Raw genomic sequence first — 17,734 nt, 5'->3', positions numbered from 1 at the left:
GTAAGTCATAAATAAGATCATTATTCTGTCTTCACAATTTCAGTTTTCTTATAGCTATACAGTATTTTATTTTTTTATTTTTGGGAAGAAGCCCTCCCCTTCAACATACCCAAATTGGCAGATAGTTTAGAAATTTTTACTTAATATTTCATGGCGCAGTTAATAGAAGTTACTTTTAAAATACCAATTATTTTCTGAGTCTGTGGGTTTATATTTTTTGAAAATAGATTTACTTCCTTTTAGATCAAGTTTACCTTCAAGGAAAAGAAAGTATCTCTGAAGTAGATTTTCTCAATTATTAGTAATATTAAGTAGAAATATTTTTTTAAATGATGTATTTAGTTGGATACATGGTTTTTTTTTCCTCCCTCATACTATTTTGCCATTTTTAGATGATGATGTATTAAACGATGAAGAACTAGACAAAGAGTTACTATGGAATCTTCAACTTTTGTCTGAGGTAAGGTAAACCTTTGAAAGAAAATACTGCTATGAGAATGTAACATATTTTTGCAATTTAGCCTTTCTAACAATTAGTTCTCTATTGGAAATTTGGCCATCAGTGAAACTTAAGTTACAGTTCAGAGGGGACTGGGGATTTAGCTCTGCAGCATAAGTGCCTGCCTTGCAAGCAGGCAGTCATGAGTTCGATCCTCGGTACTGATAAAAAAGAAAAAGACAAAGAAATTTGAAAAAAAAAAAACAGTTTGGAAATTTAAGTAAATTTTTATCTCTTTAAAGAGTTATGTTTTTCAAAGGATATATCTTGGCACATGGAAACTTAACCTCAGAAAAGTTAGATTTTTGTTTTGTTTTGTTTTTTTACTGTTAGTGGCCAAAGGTTGAACTTTGCATTAATTATTGATTTTTAATCTTTTAACCAAAATATCTTGAACTTTTTATCCTGCTTAGATTACTCGAGTGGATGGGAAGAAGTTGCTTCTTTATAGGGAGCAGCTTGTAAGGATTCTCCAAAGAACCCTGCATTTAACCTGTAAGCAAGGTTACACTCTGTCTTGTAACCTTTTGCATCATCTTCTCCGTTCTACTACACTTATCTACCCTACAGAATACTGCAGTGTGCCAGGTGGCTTTGATAAGCCTCCTTCTGAATACTTTCCTATCAAGGCAAGCATTTTAAATAATTTAGGATTCAAGACTATGTTGGGTTCTTTTTCTAAGGGATTCAAAATATTTGACTGTGTGCGTGTGTGTAGAAGGATGATAAGTTTTTAAAAATAGACGATTAAATCTTACTGGAATATATTAAACCTGGGCTTTAATACTTCAGTTTTCTGTGTATGCCATAACCTGCATAGTTCCATGGAATTTTATTGTGAAACTAATTAGCCTCACATAAACTTAGGTTCAGACTTGCAGTAGATTTATTAAGTGAGTTTTTTTTTTAAAAGGAGAATAAAACTCAACAATACAAAACAGAATAAAGCCAATCAAAACAAAGCAGTCAGAGTGCTTCAAAACCTCAAAATAGGGCAATAAGTCATCAACAATGGCTACCATAATATATCTTGCTATCTTCACACTAGGTGTTCATACTCTCAGACACAGTCAAATCAAGCAAAACAAAACAGAATAAAACCAGTCAAACAGAGCATTAAATAAAACAAAACAATAAATTGAAACATAACAAAATAGGGAGAATAATACTGGACTTCAAAAACAAGACAGAAGGAAATCCCACATATTTGCCATATTGTATGCTGTCATCTGCTCAATAGATTCTCAGACTACCAGCCACAGTCCTGCAAAGTCAATCAGATAATACAAGTGTTTTGCTGTCTTTGTACCTTGGTTGCTATCAACTCAACCTGTCCGCAGAACCAGCCAGTTGCTTGGGGAGGGAGGAGGGTTTCTTGATTCTCATCCCGTGTGCCAGTCTTTAAGTGACTCTTTAGTGAAATTTTTTTTCAGGAATGATGATAAAAGGGTAATTGGTTTTTATGTTGTGTATTATTTGCTTAGCTTTAAATTATTTCTGTGTTTCCTTTTAAGCCTGTTAAAATTGTGTGTATTTGGGTATTTTGTTGTTGTTTGCTTGTGATTTGTTTTTTCAACTTCTCAACTTGAAAGACAAATGTTCCTTCTTTCTAGGACTGGGGAAAACCTGGGGACTTATGGAATCTGGGAATCCAGTGGCATGTTCCTTCTTCAGAAGAGGTGTCTTTTGCCTTTTATCTCTTGGACTCCTTTCTTCAGCCTGAGCTCATCAAATTGCAGCATTGTGGGGATGGAGAATTTGAAATGTCTAGGTTAGTTTTCCTTTCTAATCAGTGTTATTCGCACGCAAATGCAGACTGTGGAAGGGCTTGACCTTTTCTCTCGCTGTGTGTGTGTGTCTTTTTAGAGACACATCTTTATTGTGCAGTTCAGGCTGGCCTTGAACTCACAGCAGTCCTCTGCCTGAGCCTCATAAGTGCTGAGATCACCACCACCACCACATTTGGCTTGGTATATTCATTTTTAATGCGGGCTTTGAAAATCTGGGAATGTGTACTTTTAAAAGCCACTTACATGTAGTAGGGCAGAAAATGTAGCAAAGTTTACACATTTCAAAAAGAAAAACTTAGTAGTTTTCCATTTGTTTCTTGTAGAAATTTTTTTACTTGGCAATTTCATTTTTTCTACTCTTTTGGAAATGTGAGTAGATATGCACTCTTGGAAAGGAAATCCCTTTCAGCCAGTGCATGGCTTTTATTGGTTCTATCTTTTTAGTAACATATTCTTGTTACTTATAGAAATAGCCATTTTTCTTCTTCCATGGGTATTTAACAAAGAACTGGACCCCCCCCCCCATTTTATTCAAAGATAAAAGGAAAGAAAAAAAAACTACAATAAAATTTCAAAGCGAGACAGTTGGGGCAACAATTGTCATTCCCAAATCATTCACCCAGAGCACAAGAGCTCTACCTTCAGTTATCCAGACAACACCAGCACAAATCGTATTCTTCAGTGAACTCAGAGAAATCAGTAATATAAGTACCTTAACTTTTTACATACATATACTTACACATACATATGTTTTTTCTTTCAGTTTAAGGAACTGTTTTTTTTTTTAGACCATTTTAATTTTCATATTTTGAAAATCCTAAAATAATAAAATCACTTAGCATGTCACTCCCCATACACATACTCAGTAGGTGTGGACTTTGATGAAGAAATCTGAGACTAAAAACTGTAGTACATTGAATTGAGTTTTGGAAGCAAATGTTTTAGCTAATTTTTTAAAAGTTGAAATAAGTCATAAACATTTTCTGTAGTGCTATTTCCCCTTATTATAAGCAGAAGTAATCTGTGATAGAGATTACTAAGGATTGCTTTACACGGGTTACTTTTTTTAAGGATATAAAACAAAACAGTGAGAAACCATAATGGATTTCAAAAACAAAGACAAAAACAAAATATTGCATATTGTTATCCTCTAAACAAAAGTTCAGCCTACCAGTTTTAGGCCTGCAAAGTCAGTCAGTCAGCATGAGCATTAAGTTGTTTTGTACCTTAGTTGCTATCATCCCCCGTCTGTGTTTCCCCAAATCAGCAGATTGCCTTGGGGTAGACTGGGCCTCTTATCTCCCAGTGCTTGCCCAGCTAGCTCACAGGAAGGCAGATTGACTTCTTGGTTCTCTTCCTGTCCCACAACTCAACAAAGGGTACTTTTACTTGTGATTGTTTGGAACCTATTAAAATGCAAAAAGTCTAATATTACCAATAAATTCTCTTTTTTTGTTTTTTCCTTTTTTCTTTTTTTCAATGCTAGGGATTGAATCTAAGGTGTCATGCATATTAGGCAAGCACTATAGCACTGAGCTATATGCCCATCCCTAGTTAATTCTATGCTATTGGCTAAGTTGGTAAACTATTAATTGCTTTAGTAAACTGAAAATGTAATTTGTATAGTCCCACTTGATTTTGTATTTCACTCTAGTTTTGCATTTCACTCTAGATTCTAGAAGTCTTGGTAAATAGGGATTTAGGAGTCTTTTATAACATTATCTTCTTTTTTTTTAAAAAGTTACCTTGTTTTATCTTCTTTAGAGATGATATTCTGCAGAGTCTGACTATAGTGCACAACTGTTTAATTGGCTCAGGGAATCTCCTACCTCCATTGAAAGGAGAACCAGTTACTAACTTGTAAGTAAAAATAACTACTTTACACTTTTTATTGTTTCTGTCTGCATACTTGTTAAGTTTTACCACCATATACATTACTGATACTGGTACTGCTGTGATTTCTGCATCACTTTAACCTTTTTTAGGCACAGTTAACTTCTTAAAGGGCTTTTTCAGATTTTTCTATTACTTAATTTCAGACATTAGTTAGTTAAAAATATCATTGTGGAGATACTAATTCATCTGTTAGTTTATTGAATTAAAATAATACTCTTTTTTAGAAAATGAAAAAATTCCTTTGCCTGCAATGTTTTATTTAAAAAAATGATTGTGATTTTTAGTAAAAAAAATTATTATCCATTATGAACATTTTAGTCTGTTAAATTTTTATTTTAATTGCTTTTCCACATATTATTAATTTTTTGAGGGAGGGGGTCTTTTTGAGACATGGTTTCATGGCCTTGAACTCACTTTGTAGCTCAGGCTGGCCTCGAACTTGCAGCAGTCCTCTTGCCTTAGTCTTCCAAGTGCAGGGATTATAGTCGTGTGCCACTGCACTTGGTTTCCACACATTATTTTGAATGACTGGCTTAATTTGATCCATCGTTAGTACAACCGTTTAACCTGAACAAATTGAGATAGCTGTGAAATTAGCAATTTGTAATTCTAGTTTAATTAGTAAGAGGAAAGATGGTGGTTAGAAGTTTTTCTTCCAGAATTTCTAATTGCTCTAGCAAGTCAATGAACATTAAAGACAAATGAGTGACTCCCAGCCCCTTCAGAAACAAAAAGTAAAGACTTATTCACTGAATTAGTAACAAAAGTCTCTGACTGCTTTTAAGAGTAGATTTTATTTTGTTTTAATTTTTGGTACTGGGAGTCAAACTCAGGACCTTGCACTTGTGCCACTGAGCTAGATCTCTGGCCCCAAGAAGAGGTTTTAAATATGACTTGCTTTTTGTATAGCCATTGTTTAGGGCCATAATTTCTACTTCTATAATTATTTTTGCTCCATCAGTACTATTTGTTTCACTCTGAAAACTTCCTACACATTGAACTGTTTTAGAAGTTTGCCTGGTAATTTACTGAATTATTTTAAAAGAACATTCATTTCCTAGTTTCGTTGTTGGGTATGAGTGCAGTTTTACCAAAAATTTATTTTTGTGAAGCTATATTGATTTAAACAGTATTTTAAAATATGAAGACTACAATAGTTTTTCTGTGTTTTTTTTTGTTTGTTTGTTTTTGTTTGTTCAGTGATCTTTAACTTGGTATTATTTAGTAGGAACATAATCCTCTTATGACATGGAGCAATTTATTTCATACTTAAGTTTATTGTATCAATAAATTGACTTTGATTGAAAGTGTTGATAGTGAAAATTGTGTTCATTTAATCAGATAGTTTTATCTGAGAGCAAAAGCTTGTATGTTTTGTATTAGAAAACTTTTAGTATTGAATGATCATTGGGAGTCTCTCAGGTATTCTTGGAGATTCATGTATACTGTTGTGCATTGAAGGAACAATATTTAACCATCACAGTAGATATTCATATATTTTGAATACTATATAATTAAAGATTCTAGCTTATAATAAGTTATAAACTATAAAATTGATACTTTCTCAGAAAAGTTAAAAAGGAAAGATAAGTTTAAACTGAAAAGTTTTGTGTTCTAGAAATTTCACATTTAGTGAAAATTTAGTATCAATGTATAATGTAGTTAAAAGTATATTCAATAACAGGCATGTTTATATAAAATAAAAATAGAAGAAATATTACAGAAAAATATTAACTTCAGTTTTTAAAAATCTAATTGTTAAGGTTCGTCACAGGATAATAATTACATATAGTAGAATTAAAAATAAAATGGTGTTTTCACAGAAGGTAAAATTCTCAAAAAAAAGGTATCAAAATAGTAAACTAATTTTTGCATTTCATTTCATTTTTTGGTGTGGTACTGGGTATTGAACCCAGGAGGGCCTTTGCACTGATCTACATTTCCATTGTTTTAATTTCTCTCTTTCTCTCTATCTCTCTCTCTCTCCTTCTCTCCCTCTCCCTCTTTCTGTCTCTTTTGCTCTCTCTCTCTCTCTCTCTCTCTCTCTCTCTCTCTCGTTTTGAGACAGAGTCTTGCCAGGTTACTTAGGCAAGGCCTTAATTTGAGACTCATTATCAGCCTCCCCGAAGCTCCCAGATTACAGGCAAGCAGCACCATGTCTTGCTGCCTTCAAGATTTCTAAAATGCTTAATAGGATATATTTAAGTGCTTGTCAAAGTCTTCTACATTTAAATTGATGGCTGCATTGTTCTGTGATACAAAGTCACATTGCTTACTGTGAATGACAAATAACTAATTCACAGATTCTCAGCAGATCAGTTTGAAACTGGTGTAGGAAAAGAAAACTTGACTGAAGACATCAGTTACTCCATAGGAAGTAGAGGAAAATGTTCTGGATGGGAAGAAAAGAATGTATAATTGTGATTTGTGATGCTGCTTTAATGTCATGCTTGTTACACCTGTGATAATACCTGCTAGTTAGTAACAATTTGGCTGTGAAATTATGAGACATTGTTCATTTTCTGAAATATCAAACCAGTTTGGGGAAGTATCTAGCAACTCTGTTTTTTGTTTTTTTTTTTTTTAAATCTTGATTATTTAAACTATTCTAGCTTCTATAATTATTTTTAGCCAGGTTGCTCAGTATAAAGTTTGCCTTCTGTGTGTATTGGTAATACAGTATTTGTCTTCAGGAAAATTGTGGTGATAAAAAACTAGAAGCTAAGTTTATATGTGAGTTTTCCTCTAACAATCTGGGGTGTTTGGGATAATCTTAATCTCATTATAAGGGAAATGGATAGTGAATATGAAAACCTATTTTCTGTGTTGTGTGATTAGAGACTGACAAGAAAAAAAGATAAATCCTAACTTTAAAACTAAATGATGTAATTAATTGTACCCTCATTCTTTTGGGCCTTTAAGAGTATAGAGTTACTAAATACTTGTACTATAAACTGCAGAGTCAAACTATGGGTCCTGGGGGATAATTAAGGGTAATAGGTTTTTTAGCTCAGAACAACTTAAAATGATGTGATTTTTTGTCAGTTTTGTTAAATACAAAACTGAATCTTAAAATGAAATCTCCCTATTTTGCTCTTAGACCATTTAATATTGGAAGAGAAATATTAGTGGTATAGTTTATAGCTCTACCTTTACAGATATAGAGGCTGGATTACATCTTTTCAGGGTCATGTAAGAATTTTTGGATGCTTGCCTTTAATCTAAAATTGTCAAATTTTCCTTGACAGTATACACTATTAAAATCTTCTAGTTCTAACCAACTATCAGAAGATGTAAAACCAAACAAAACAAAAACAAACATCTTTAAAACAGGGTTACTCAAGGTAGAGGAGTCACCATTTTTCATCTAAAATACTTCTTTGTGCCCCTTTTTCTCTGGTAGATCTATTAAATCATTCTTAGGATCTCAGCTTTTACTAACTTATCACTCAAAAAAAAAAAAAATTCTTCAGGTCTAAGAGTGAGACCATTTCATTGGTAATGTGAAAGGATGTGTTGCTATGCAATGAGAGGCAGGGCCAGCTAACCTCTCTTGGCACCTCCAGGAAACTACCCAGCTCTGCTGGGGAAGCTGCACACAGAAAAGGAAACAGTTGCTACTCCACGGTGAGTAACCCTGTTTTCTCCTTATTTCATCTTCTGTTTTCATTGACTTTTTTTTTAAAGCTTTGTGTGTCAGATATGAAGATTGTTTCAAGCCTGAGTTAATTTTAATTCTAGTACAGTATATGTGAAGTTTCTGTTTAAGCAGCCCTTTGTTCACATGGTAGAGTAAGAGCCAACTTTTCAGTGTTGTTTATAGCTATTATTGCTCTCTAGGATTGAACTGACGAATAAAACACAGAAATAGGGCAGCTGTCTTTCAGACGTTGAACTGAGGAGAGATTCCATCAGTGGCCTACGGGAGGGGAAGATAAAGATCGGGTGTTCTTTCTCTTATAATACACAGGAAGAATTTTATATTACTGTTTGTAGTTGTTTCGTGAAAATTCACTTACTCTTCATTTACATATTTTACTTACAAGTATTTTGCTTTCGTTACTGTCATTTTTTTCTCTTTCCTACCTGTGCTTGTTTTGTAGTTCTTCTCTAATCAGACCTCAAGAATATTGCCATCTAGTGGTACAAATAATCTCGCATTGGAAAGTTCATGTCTTTAGTGACACAAATATTTTTAACACGTTGTGTGGTAAATTAGGCCTGGTACTACCTAGGAGTTACGAGGCTCACTATTATTGTGTAGATGGTATTAACACTCAAAATGGTGTTTTGGGATTTTTTTTTAGAATTTTTAGTGTTCAGTTCTTGGGGTTAAGGAACTAACGAATAATTAGGGTTGAATTTGAAAGCACAGTGTGTGTGTGAATGATGTTACTTGATTTAAATTATAGGTAGATATTGCTTCCAGAGCTTTTAATCAGAACATAGATCTGCATGTGTTTATAGTACCTTTTAACTCTATCCAGCTAAGATTATGTATACATCTAACAATTGTAAGAGCTATTTTTATTTTGTCATCATTTGGTTTTTGCACTGCTGGGGATTGAACCTAGCTAGGTCCTTCACATGCTGGGCAAAATGGTACAGCTGAACTACCTCCCTAGTCCAAGAGCATGTCTCAGTGAGTGAGTACAGTCTAGCACATGTAAACCAATAGGGTGGCCACATAAAGGTATTTTCATAAAGACTTCTTTGGTAATATAGAGAGTTCTCTTAGAAAATCATTTGCCTAAAAGTCAGAAGAAATATTTATACTTGAAGAAAGAATTTGGTATAAGACATGTCAATCCAATTGGAGTTTGTTGTTAAACAAGAAAAGATTAATCTAGTTATGGCTATTAGGTAAATATGACTAAAAGGAACTTGTGGGTAACAACATTAAAGCCAAAGTATATAACCAGATACTTTCCACATGTACAGAAGATGATCATATATTTTAATTCAAGTCCCAAGATTGTAAAAGGACAAGCCATTTTATTTGAACATACTACTTTATAGTTTAAAATCTCACACAAGTTGGTATTTTAAAAATAGAATGAATGATAACAGTTGCTCAAATGTCCTGATAAGGAAGCTATTCAGAGAACAACATGGATTGATAAATTATTATTGAGCTCCTAAGATAAAACTTGTTTTTCTGTTGTTCTTTGTTTTGTTTTGGTACCAGGAATCAAAATCAGAACCTTGCACTTGCCAGGCAGGTGCTTTTGCCACTGAGCTATAAAACTTGTTTTTAAGTGTGACGTCATGTTAGTGTTACTGGTTTTGCATGTCACAAAAACACTTTTTGATGCAGTGAAAGTTGTGAGGAATAATTTACATAAGTAAGGAAGAGTCCTTTGTAATCTTATTTGTAAGAGTAATGTGACTAAAATTCATGCTTGATTTAGCATTGGTACTAGCTTTAGGAAACTACATATGTGAAAGGCAATTGTATTTCTGCTCTAGAAAAGGATTTATATTTGTAGCAACTGTGTAGAAACACGTATTTCCTCATGGTGGCTCATGACAAGCATCTGCATGCTTCAGTAGGGAAGGGATTAGTATTCTCTCTCATGACTTGTCCATGTTACCGTGAGCACAGATTTTTCTCTTTTGGTGGTGAAATCTAATATCATTTTGCACTTGAAGTTCATTGTAAAGGACTCTGTATTTTGTTTTGCTTTGTTTTATTTTTTACTATGATCTTACACAATTTTCCAGATGCTAGGACTTGCAAGCTGTTACCACAGGTTGAAGAGTAAGAGCCAGATTTTAAGGAATTTGAACTTGAAAGTCTTGAAAAGCAAAATAGCACTGTATGTCAGAAATTACTAGTGAGCTCTGAAGGAAGATGGGGAAAAGAGATCATTCTTTGTTACGCTCTGAAGAAAAACAGGGAAAAAGATACCATTCTAGATTGGTTTTGAAACTTTCAGCACTAGATTACACTGAAGAACATTCTGACATTGTAGTAATCATAATGTCACTGCCTTTTTAAAAAGCTAATTAGAGTTCAAAACTGACATTTAAATTCAGCTGCTTTTGGGGTATATCGCTTTATAAACAGTGTTTTCTTCATTGTAAGTACCACGTAGCTTATTAATGTTAAATACTAATAATAACAGTGTCTGTTTATGATCTCTGAGTTGAATCTGCTGACCCTCATGTTTCCTTGGCATCCATGTCTGCATTCCTTCTCTTGGAAAGTATTATCTCTTGGTTTAAAAACATACTGAATTGAATCTCATATTTTGAAAAAGTGTTGAAAAATTAAAGTATGCTTTTTATTGATAAAAACCTATATCTGAGATATTTAGATTCCTCTATAAAATCTGTTTTTATATACCTAACAGTTGATTTTTAACTTTTCAGTGAATTTAATTAGCTAGATTTTGGTTGTGATAATTCTTTGTGACAAATCTTTAATTAGGAAATGAAATATTTTTTCATGTGAATTTCTTCAAAAGGAGTGGAATTTTACTACAGATAATAGGACATCCTTTTGCTTTTTGAGACGGAGTTTTGCCATGTAGTTTAGACTGGCCTTGAACTTACTGTGTAGCCCAGGTTGACCTCAAACTCATGGTGACCCTCCTGCCTTAGCCTTCTGAGTGCTGGTATTATAGGTCTGTGCCACCACGCCTGGCTAGGGTGATGATTGTTCTGAAGAACTTTGTCTGCGGTATATGCTTCAGTAAAATTTTAGTTTGCATTTCAACTATAATTATACAGTTGTAAAATTGAATCTTTGTATCGGTGGTCAAAGATTTATCATTGATACAATCTTTTATATTTAAATATTGAAGTATCAATATTATGTTCCTTTGGAAGGTGAAGTTTCCCTCTGAAGACACAAAATTAACATTTTCTTCAAGGTAATATAATTCTTACTGAAGCACATAATCTTTAGAAATATAAAGAATTAAGTATTGGGCCGGGAATTTAGCTCAGTGGCATAAACATCTGCCTGGCAAGCACAGGGTTGTGAGTTTGATTCCCTGTACCAAAAAACAAAAAAGAATTGAAGATTGAAAATCTGTGTTAAAAGATCATTATCTTTTTTTTTTTAAATTGAAACGTTTTAGCAATAAAACTTTTCCCTTCAATCTACTGTATTGGCATTATTAATAAATGCAAGTACTCTTGTTTTTATACAGGGTACCAAGTATGGTGTCGTTAGAGGAGACAAAGTTGTATACTGGACTTGAATATGGTATGTGAATTTTAATCTAAGTAAAGCTGTGCGTTAACTGGGTTTTTTTTCCCTTGAATTATCAGTAAAGATTAAAATGGAATAATTTTGTAGTCTTTCATGTTTTTTAAACTTTTGATACGTAAAATTAATTGGCTACACAGTTACCTTTTCTATTTCTGAAGTTATCATATGAATAGACAGTAAAAGAGCTAGTTAGATGTGGTAATCCCAGCACTCCAGACTGATGCAGGAAGATCAGGGCAAGTTCAAGTCTAGCTTGTCTTTACAAAAAAAAAAAAAAAAAAAAAGACAATAAAAGATAGAAATTGAAGCTGGGCATGGTGATACACACCTGTAATTCCAACCCTCAGGGCTGAGGCAAGAGGACTGCCATGATTTTGAGGCCAGTGTGGGCTCCATAAGAGAGTTTAAGGCCAGCTTGCACTATGTAGTAAGAACCTGTTTCAAAAATAAATGAGCAAACAAAGAAATTGAGTCAGGAAATTCAGATGCTTTCTACATACATACACACACAGGCTTTTTCCTACATCATAAATGTTCATTTATGTTTAAATTTCTTTTAAGACTGATACATTTGATGGGAAAGAGAATATTATAGCCTTTATATTGTTATAGTCTTCGTGTATACTGTAGTGAGTTAAATTTTTTAAAAAGACGGATTGGTTTTTGTCATTGTGGATTGAACCTAGGGCCTTCACGTTGAGTTACATCCTTAGTTCATTGTTCATTTTTCCTTTTTTTGTCTTGTTCGTTTTTATTGGTACCAGGGATTGAACTCACAAACGCACACTTGCGAGGAAGGCGCTTATGCCGCTAAATCCCCAGCTCCTCATTTTTCTTTTAAGACAGAGTCTCACTAAGTTGCTACGTTGTCCAATCTGGGCTTGCATTTGCAGTCTTTATGCCTCAGCTTCCCAGAGTTCCAGGATTACACATGTGCGTCACTACAATCACCTTGGTTTTGCTTTATGGATATGGTCTGAAAATGTAGTCCAGGCCAGACCTGAACTCACTGTGTACCCCAAGTTGGCCTTAAACTCCTGATCTTTGTTTTAGCTTTCTGAGTGCTGGAATTACAGCCATGTGACTACTGTGCTTGTTTTTTAATTTGTGTGTGGTGATAGGAATTGAACTCCATCCCACACACATGTCATGCCTCACCCTCCCCAGTGCTGGGATTATAGACTCGTGCCACTATGCCTGATCAGCTAATTATTTTAAATGTCAAGGTTTTGAAAGTTACTCAGTATCATGTCTCACCACTAAGCCAGGAGTGATAAAGGCATACCCAAGTGGTATTTTTTTTTTCATACCCACTGTTTTTTTTTTTTTGCCAGAGTACTGTATCACTTCTTAACACTAATTTTTTGGTATAAACTTTAGTAGTCCAAGGAATATCTAAGTTTGGTATAAACTTCAATAGTCCAAGGAAGGTCTAAAATGCCTTCTCTTGTTTTTACAAAACAGATCTATCCAGAGAGAATCATCGGGAAGCAATTGCTAGGGTCATAAGGAAACTTCTCAGTAAGTATTTATATAACTTTATCTCTAGTTATATAGAAATTTTACTGTAATAGAATATGCTTTCATGTCATGTTTTGTGTTCCAAGTGATGAAAATATTTAGATGGTGTTTTTTCACTTGACTGAAAGATTCGGGTTCTTATATAATAATAAGGTTTTAAAATTATTATTATTATTATTATTATTACCATTTTGCCTTTTTTTGAGACAGAGTCTTACTATGTAGTCCAGGCTGGTCTTGAACTCACTTTGTAACCTAGGCTGGCCTCGAATGCAGTGCAGTCCTCCTGCCTCAGCCTTTTTCCTGAGTGCTGGGAATACAGGCGTGCAGTATCACACCCAGCAATTCAAAATATTTTAACCAAATTGTTTTTCTTTCCCACTGTAGACCACATACTTGATAATTCAGAAGATGATACAAAGTCGTTATTTCTTATCATAAAGGTACAATTGTCATTGTATAGTTCCATAATCACTAATGTAGTCAATTGCCTTTATGATTTATGTTAAAAGTTGAAATTCTTTATCGCAGATTATTGGAGACCTTTTGCAATTCCAAGGATCTCACAAGCATGAATTTGATTCCCGATGGAAAAGTTTCAATTTAGTAAAGAAATCAATGGAAAATCGGGTCAGTATTTTCACCCAACAGTCTGAATTAATGTTTTTTTTTTTTTTTTGCTTCCCCCGATCCTCCTCTGAATTAATGTTTTTTTAAAGAACAAAAATAACATTAACTTGAGGAGTATGATTATATAGAAAAAGTTTACCCATAAGTAAAAGTAGTAGGTTTTAAAAATTTGTATGAGGGCCAAAAACTGATTTACTCATTAATGCAAAACTGTCACTTTCCTTGATTGTTTGTGAACTCTCAGTGGGAAGTTGGGCAGCAGCATTCAGGATGTCTTAGAAGAACTTGAACAAATGAAAAAAGGCAGAACTGTCTTTGGGCGTGCACTTATGTGAACTGGAGGGAAAGTTTGTGTTACTTTTGTGCTTCATGGAAATGAATAGATGCTTCTCTGAGAGCATGGAAAACAGTGCCTGATGTGTAAGTGAGGAACTCGAGAGCAAGTTCTCTTCTACAGGAAAGGCTGGAGGCAGCTTCCACGAGGGTGGCCACTAATGACACGTGTATTCAGACTGTAGGAATGGCTTGTGAAAGGAGAGGGAGCGAGCACTGCATGCTTCATCATAGGAGGAAAACTCTGTTCCGTTTTGTTGTGAGAGTGTGCTTGGTTTTATGTTCAGCAGTAGGGTTCCTGTTTTTCTCGTGTCCTAAGGATCAAACCCAGAACTGTGCCACATATTAGACAGGTACTCTGTTGCTAAGTTACATCCCTAGCTCCAAAGGCTCTTAAAGTAGATCTGACTTGAATATTCAAGAAATTAGTGTTCAGCTCATTGAATATTGGAAATCTCTGTCACTGCTGTGAAAAATAGATACTAAAAGATTGGGTTAATCTGGTGAAGAAACCACAGACTGAATCAAGTCACTGTCATTTAAGAAGGAGGTATTATTTTGAAAAAGGTAACAGAGTTGTGCAATTATCATAGAAAGCTGTTTTTGTACTTTGAATATTTAACTGAATAAAAACCAACTCATTCTCCCATACATGGATCCATTAATAAATTAACAAAGGAAAGCAGCATGGTATTAGATGGGCCATTTTAATTTATTTTTTAATTTAATTTAATTTAATTTTTTTGAGACAGAACCTCACTATGCAGTTCAGGCTGGCCTTGAGCTCTTTGAAACTCAGGCTGGTCTCAACTCACCAATGACCCTCTGGCCTCAGCCTCCTGATTGCTGGGACTGCAGGTTGTTCCACCATGCCAGGCTTAAGATGGGCCATTTAAGAGCCTGATGTTTCTGCTGTTACCCGTAAAATTAATTGAGATGGTATATTAAAAAATATAAACCTGATGACTTTAGAATGTGTGAAGTATCACCATCATTCACCAGCCTTTGTGGATCTTCTGTGAACTAAGTTTTCATTAACGGATTTAGAGTAATCCACTGAGGTCACTGAAGGTAAATGTTGCCGTATATGTTGCTTTGTTTTTCAGCTCCATGGGAAAAAACAGCACATCAGAGCACTATTAATTGACAGAGTAATGTTGCAGCATGAGGTAAATATCTTTTACATACATAATAACCTTTTAAAATGATAATTTTCAAATGCATCTTCATACAGATTTTTAATAATCAAATGAACTTTCAGTAAACACTTTCAGTTCTAATTTACATTGTTTTCTTAGCTACGAACACTAACTGTTGAGGGTTGTGAGTACAAAAAGATACATCAGGGTATGATCAGAGATCTTCTTCGACTATCTACAAGTTCATACAGTCAGGTAAGTGTCCAAATATTCTGCCCTCCCTACATTCTCATTCTAGTATATGCAGTCTAAATACCCTGCTTTAACAATGGAGTTCAAATATTTCTTCTTTAGGCACACAGCTAGGAAGTGAGAAAACCTGAGCTAAAATCTTAACATCCTGTCCCTAAACACAAATTGGCTTCAAATTTTAAATACATTTAACCTTTTTTTTAAAAATTGAATTTCTTTTCTTTGTCTTTTTGAGACACGGTCTCACTATGCAGTTCAGCCTGATCTTGGGTGGGCTCACTTTGTAGCTCAGGCTGGTCTTAAACTTCCAAATAAAAATGAAAACGCTTATCTGGTCTTTTTTGTTGGTGGTGGGTTTTGTTTGTTTGTTTGTTTGTTTGTTTGTTTTTGAGACGGGATCCCACTATGCAGGTCAGGTGGGCCTTGAACTTACTTTGTAGCACAGCCTGGTCTCTCCTGCCTCAGCCTTCCTAGTGCTAGGATTACAGGAATGAGCCACCACGCCCCACTAATTGTTTTATCTGTAATTGCTACTTTTTTTTTTCCCTTGACAGTGCTGACAAATCAGATTATCTTTTTAAACTAGTTCTCCCTGTAGTTCAGTCTGGCCATCAACTCACCTAGGCGGGCCTCGAACTCAGCAGGGTTCCTCCTACCTCAGCCTCCGCGTGCTGGGATTACATGTGTGCAGCCGCATGCTTGTGTTAAATCAGACGTTGAACATCACTTTTTAAAGTCATTTCATTCCTCCTGATCATTATGCTTGGATTTTAGGGAGCTGCCACCATGTGACTTGTGAAGTCCATCTTTTAAGGTAGCATGGGTGGACCAAGAGATGATCTCCAAGCACAAAGAACTGTGGGGGGGGGGGTCATACATCACCAGTTGTTCTAACTTTGTAAAGTTGTGTACTATAAGCTAGGTAACTGCCTTTTGACTCAGATTCTTTCTACAGTAGTGTTAATAGAGTTTAAAATATGCCTAATATATTGCTTTTGCTATAATAAATTATCCCCCTATTTAGTTAGGTTGTAGTACTTATGCTGCATCTTTTTGTTTGCAATCAAAAAATATGTGAGGCTGTATTTAAGGTTTACATCAAAATGGTTTAGGTTTGTTTCCTTTACTTAAGTTTCTTCTAGAAAGTTTAATTTTTCTTGTGTGAAAATCTGATTCTTTTTACCACGAATAGCCAAGAATATGTTTGATAGACTGCTGCTTACTTTTAGCTGTTACTATAAAAGTGCTTGTGAATTCCATTCTACCTTCCTTCATCAAAAATACTTGAACCAATGAAACCTAAAGCATGGATAAGATTGACGATAATTTAAATTATCATCACTGTTCTTGAGAGTTCACTTATAATCTTTTGCAGTTTGTTTGTTGTATAATAATCTTTTGCTTTTAATACCTCTCCAGGTCAGAAATAAGGCCCAGCAAACCTTTTTTGCAGCCTTGGGAGCATACAACTTCTGTTGCAGAGATATCATTCCCTTGGTTTTAGAGTTCTTACAGCCTGGTAGGCAAGGTGTCACACAACAGCAGTTCAAGGTACAGGTTTTGTTTCTGTTTTACTACAGAACATTTCAAATCTGTAGAAAATTGGAAGAATCCTACAGCAAACATCCATGTACATTCTGTATTTAAATTTTGTTGTGTCTGCTTTATCATATATACATTTACCCATCTTACTTTTTAAATATATTGCAAAGTGTTTCTGATTACAAAATGTTTCTGATCAGTGTTATAGAATGTAGAAGATATACAGTGTAGATTTCTCAGTGGAAAAGAGTTGAGTTGAACCACTAATGGCTGAATAGCCTGGCTGACCCTTGAGACAGGGGTATCAAAGGCTGAGACAGGAAGAAATATGGTAAGGTTGAGCATTTCAGCAAAAGAACGTAAAAGATGAAAACAGAAAAAAAAAGGAAGTAGCACAAGATAAGGCAGATAATGTACCTCACAGCCTGCAATGGTTAAGGTAATATAAATTGGTGTTTATATAATGGGGAGAAATGGATTGATTGAGAGTTATTAAGAGAGACACCTAGTGAGTGAAAATAAGGAGCTTGCTAAGAGAACGTACCAAGAGGCTTCTACTAAGGTCTGTTGACAAATGAGTAGATGAGGAAAATGTGGTGTTTATACACAGTGGAGTACTATGCTACCTATAACTATGTTTTCCTGCAGGGCGCCTTGTATTGTCTCCTTGGAAATCACAGTGGTGTGTGCTTGGCAAACCTTCATGATTGGGACTGTATTGTGCAGACATGGCCGGCAATTGTTTCTTCAGGGCTTAGCCAAGCAATGTCACTAGAAAAGCCATCCATAGTGAGACTGTTTGATGACCTTGCAGAAAAGATTCACAGGCAATATGAAACAATCGGTCTGGACTTCATGGTAAACAAATCGATTTTTTTCATTCATATTTTACTGGAAAGACTGCCTTGGA

General features: G+C 34.7%; 1 protein-coding gene across 1 annotated transcript in view; it reads left to right on the top strand.

Annotated features, from left to right (window-relative positions):
- Psme4 (proteasome activator subunit 4) overlaps window positions 1-17,734 on the top strand; it is a 103,936-nt gene that overhangs the window by 52,080 nt on the left and 34,122 nt on the right. Inside the window, exons 17-28 of the mRNA XM_003461931.5 lie at window positions 393-460; window positions 913-1,128; window positions 2,113-2,270; window positions 4,054-4,149; window positions 11,346-11,401; window positions 12,872-12,928; window positions 13,316-13,371; window positions 13,460-13,558; window positions 14,998-15,060; window positions 15,190-15,285; window positions 16,702-16,833; window positions 17,473-17,682. Of these exons, the coding sequence (XP_003461979.2) occupies window positions 393-460; window positions 913-1,128; window positions 2,113-2,270; window positions 4,054-4,149; window positions 11,346-11,401; window positions 12,872-12,928; window positions 13,316-13,371; window positions 13,460-13,558; window positions 14,998-15,060; window positions 15,190-15,285; window positions 16,702-16,833; window positions 17,473-17,682 (1,307 nt within the window). The remainder of the gene's footprint in view (window positions 1-392; window positions 461-912; window positions 1,129-2,112; window positions 2,271-4,053; window positions 4,150-11,345; window positions 11,402-12,871; window positions 12,929-13,315; window positions 13,372-13,459; window positions 13,559-14,997; window positions 15,061-15,189; window positions 15,286-16,701; window positions 16,834-17,472; window positions 17,683-17,734) is intronic.

Source organism: Cavia porcellus, unplaced genomic scaffold, assembly GCF_034190915.1.
Source record: "Cavia porcellus strain 051 isolate PalLab524CR breed Dunkin Hartley unplaced genomic scaffold, mCavPor4.1 scaffold_18, whole genome shotgun sequence".
Taxonomy (NCBI): domain Eukaryota; kingdom Metazoa; phylum Chordata; class Mammalia; order Rodentia; family Caviidae; genus Cavia; species Cavia porcellus.
This window is presented reverse-complemented; position numbering and strand designations above follow the sequence as displayed.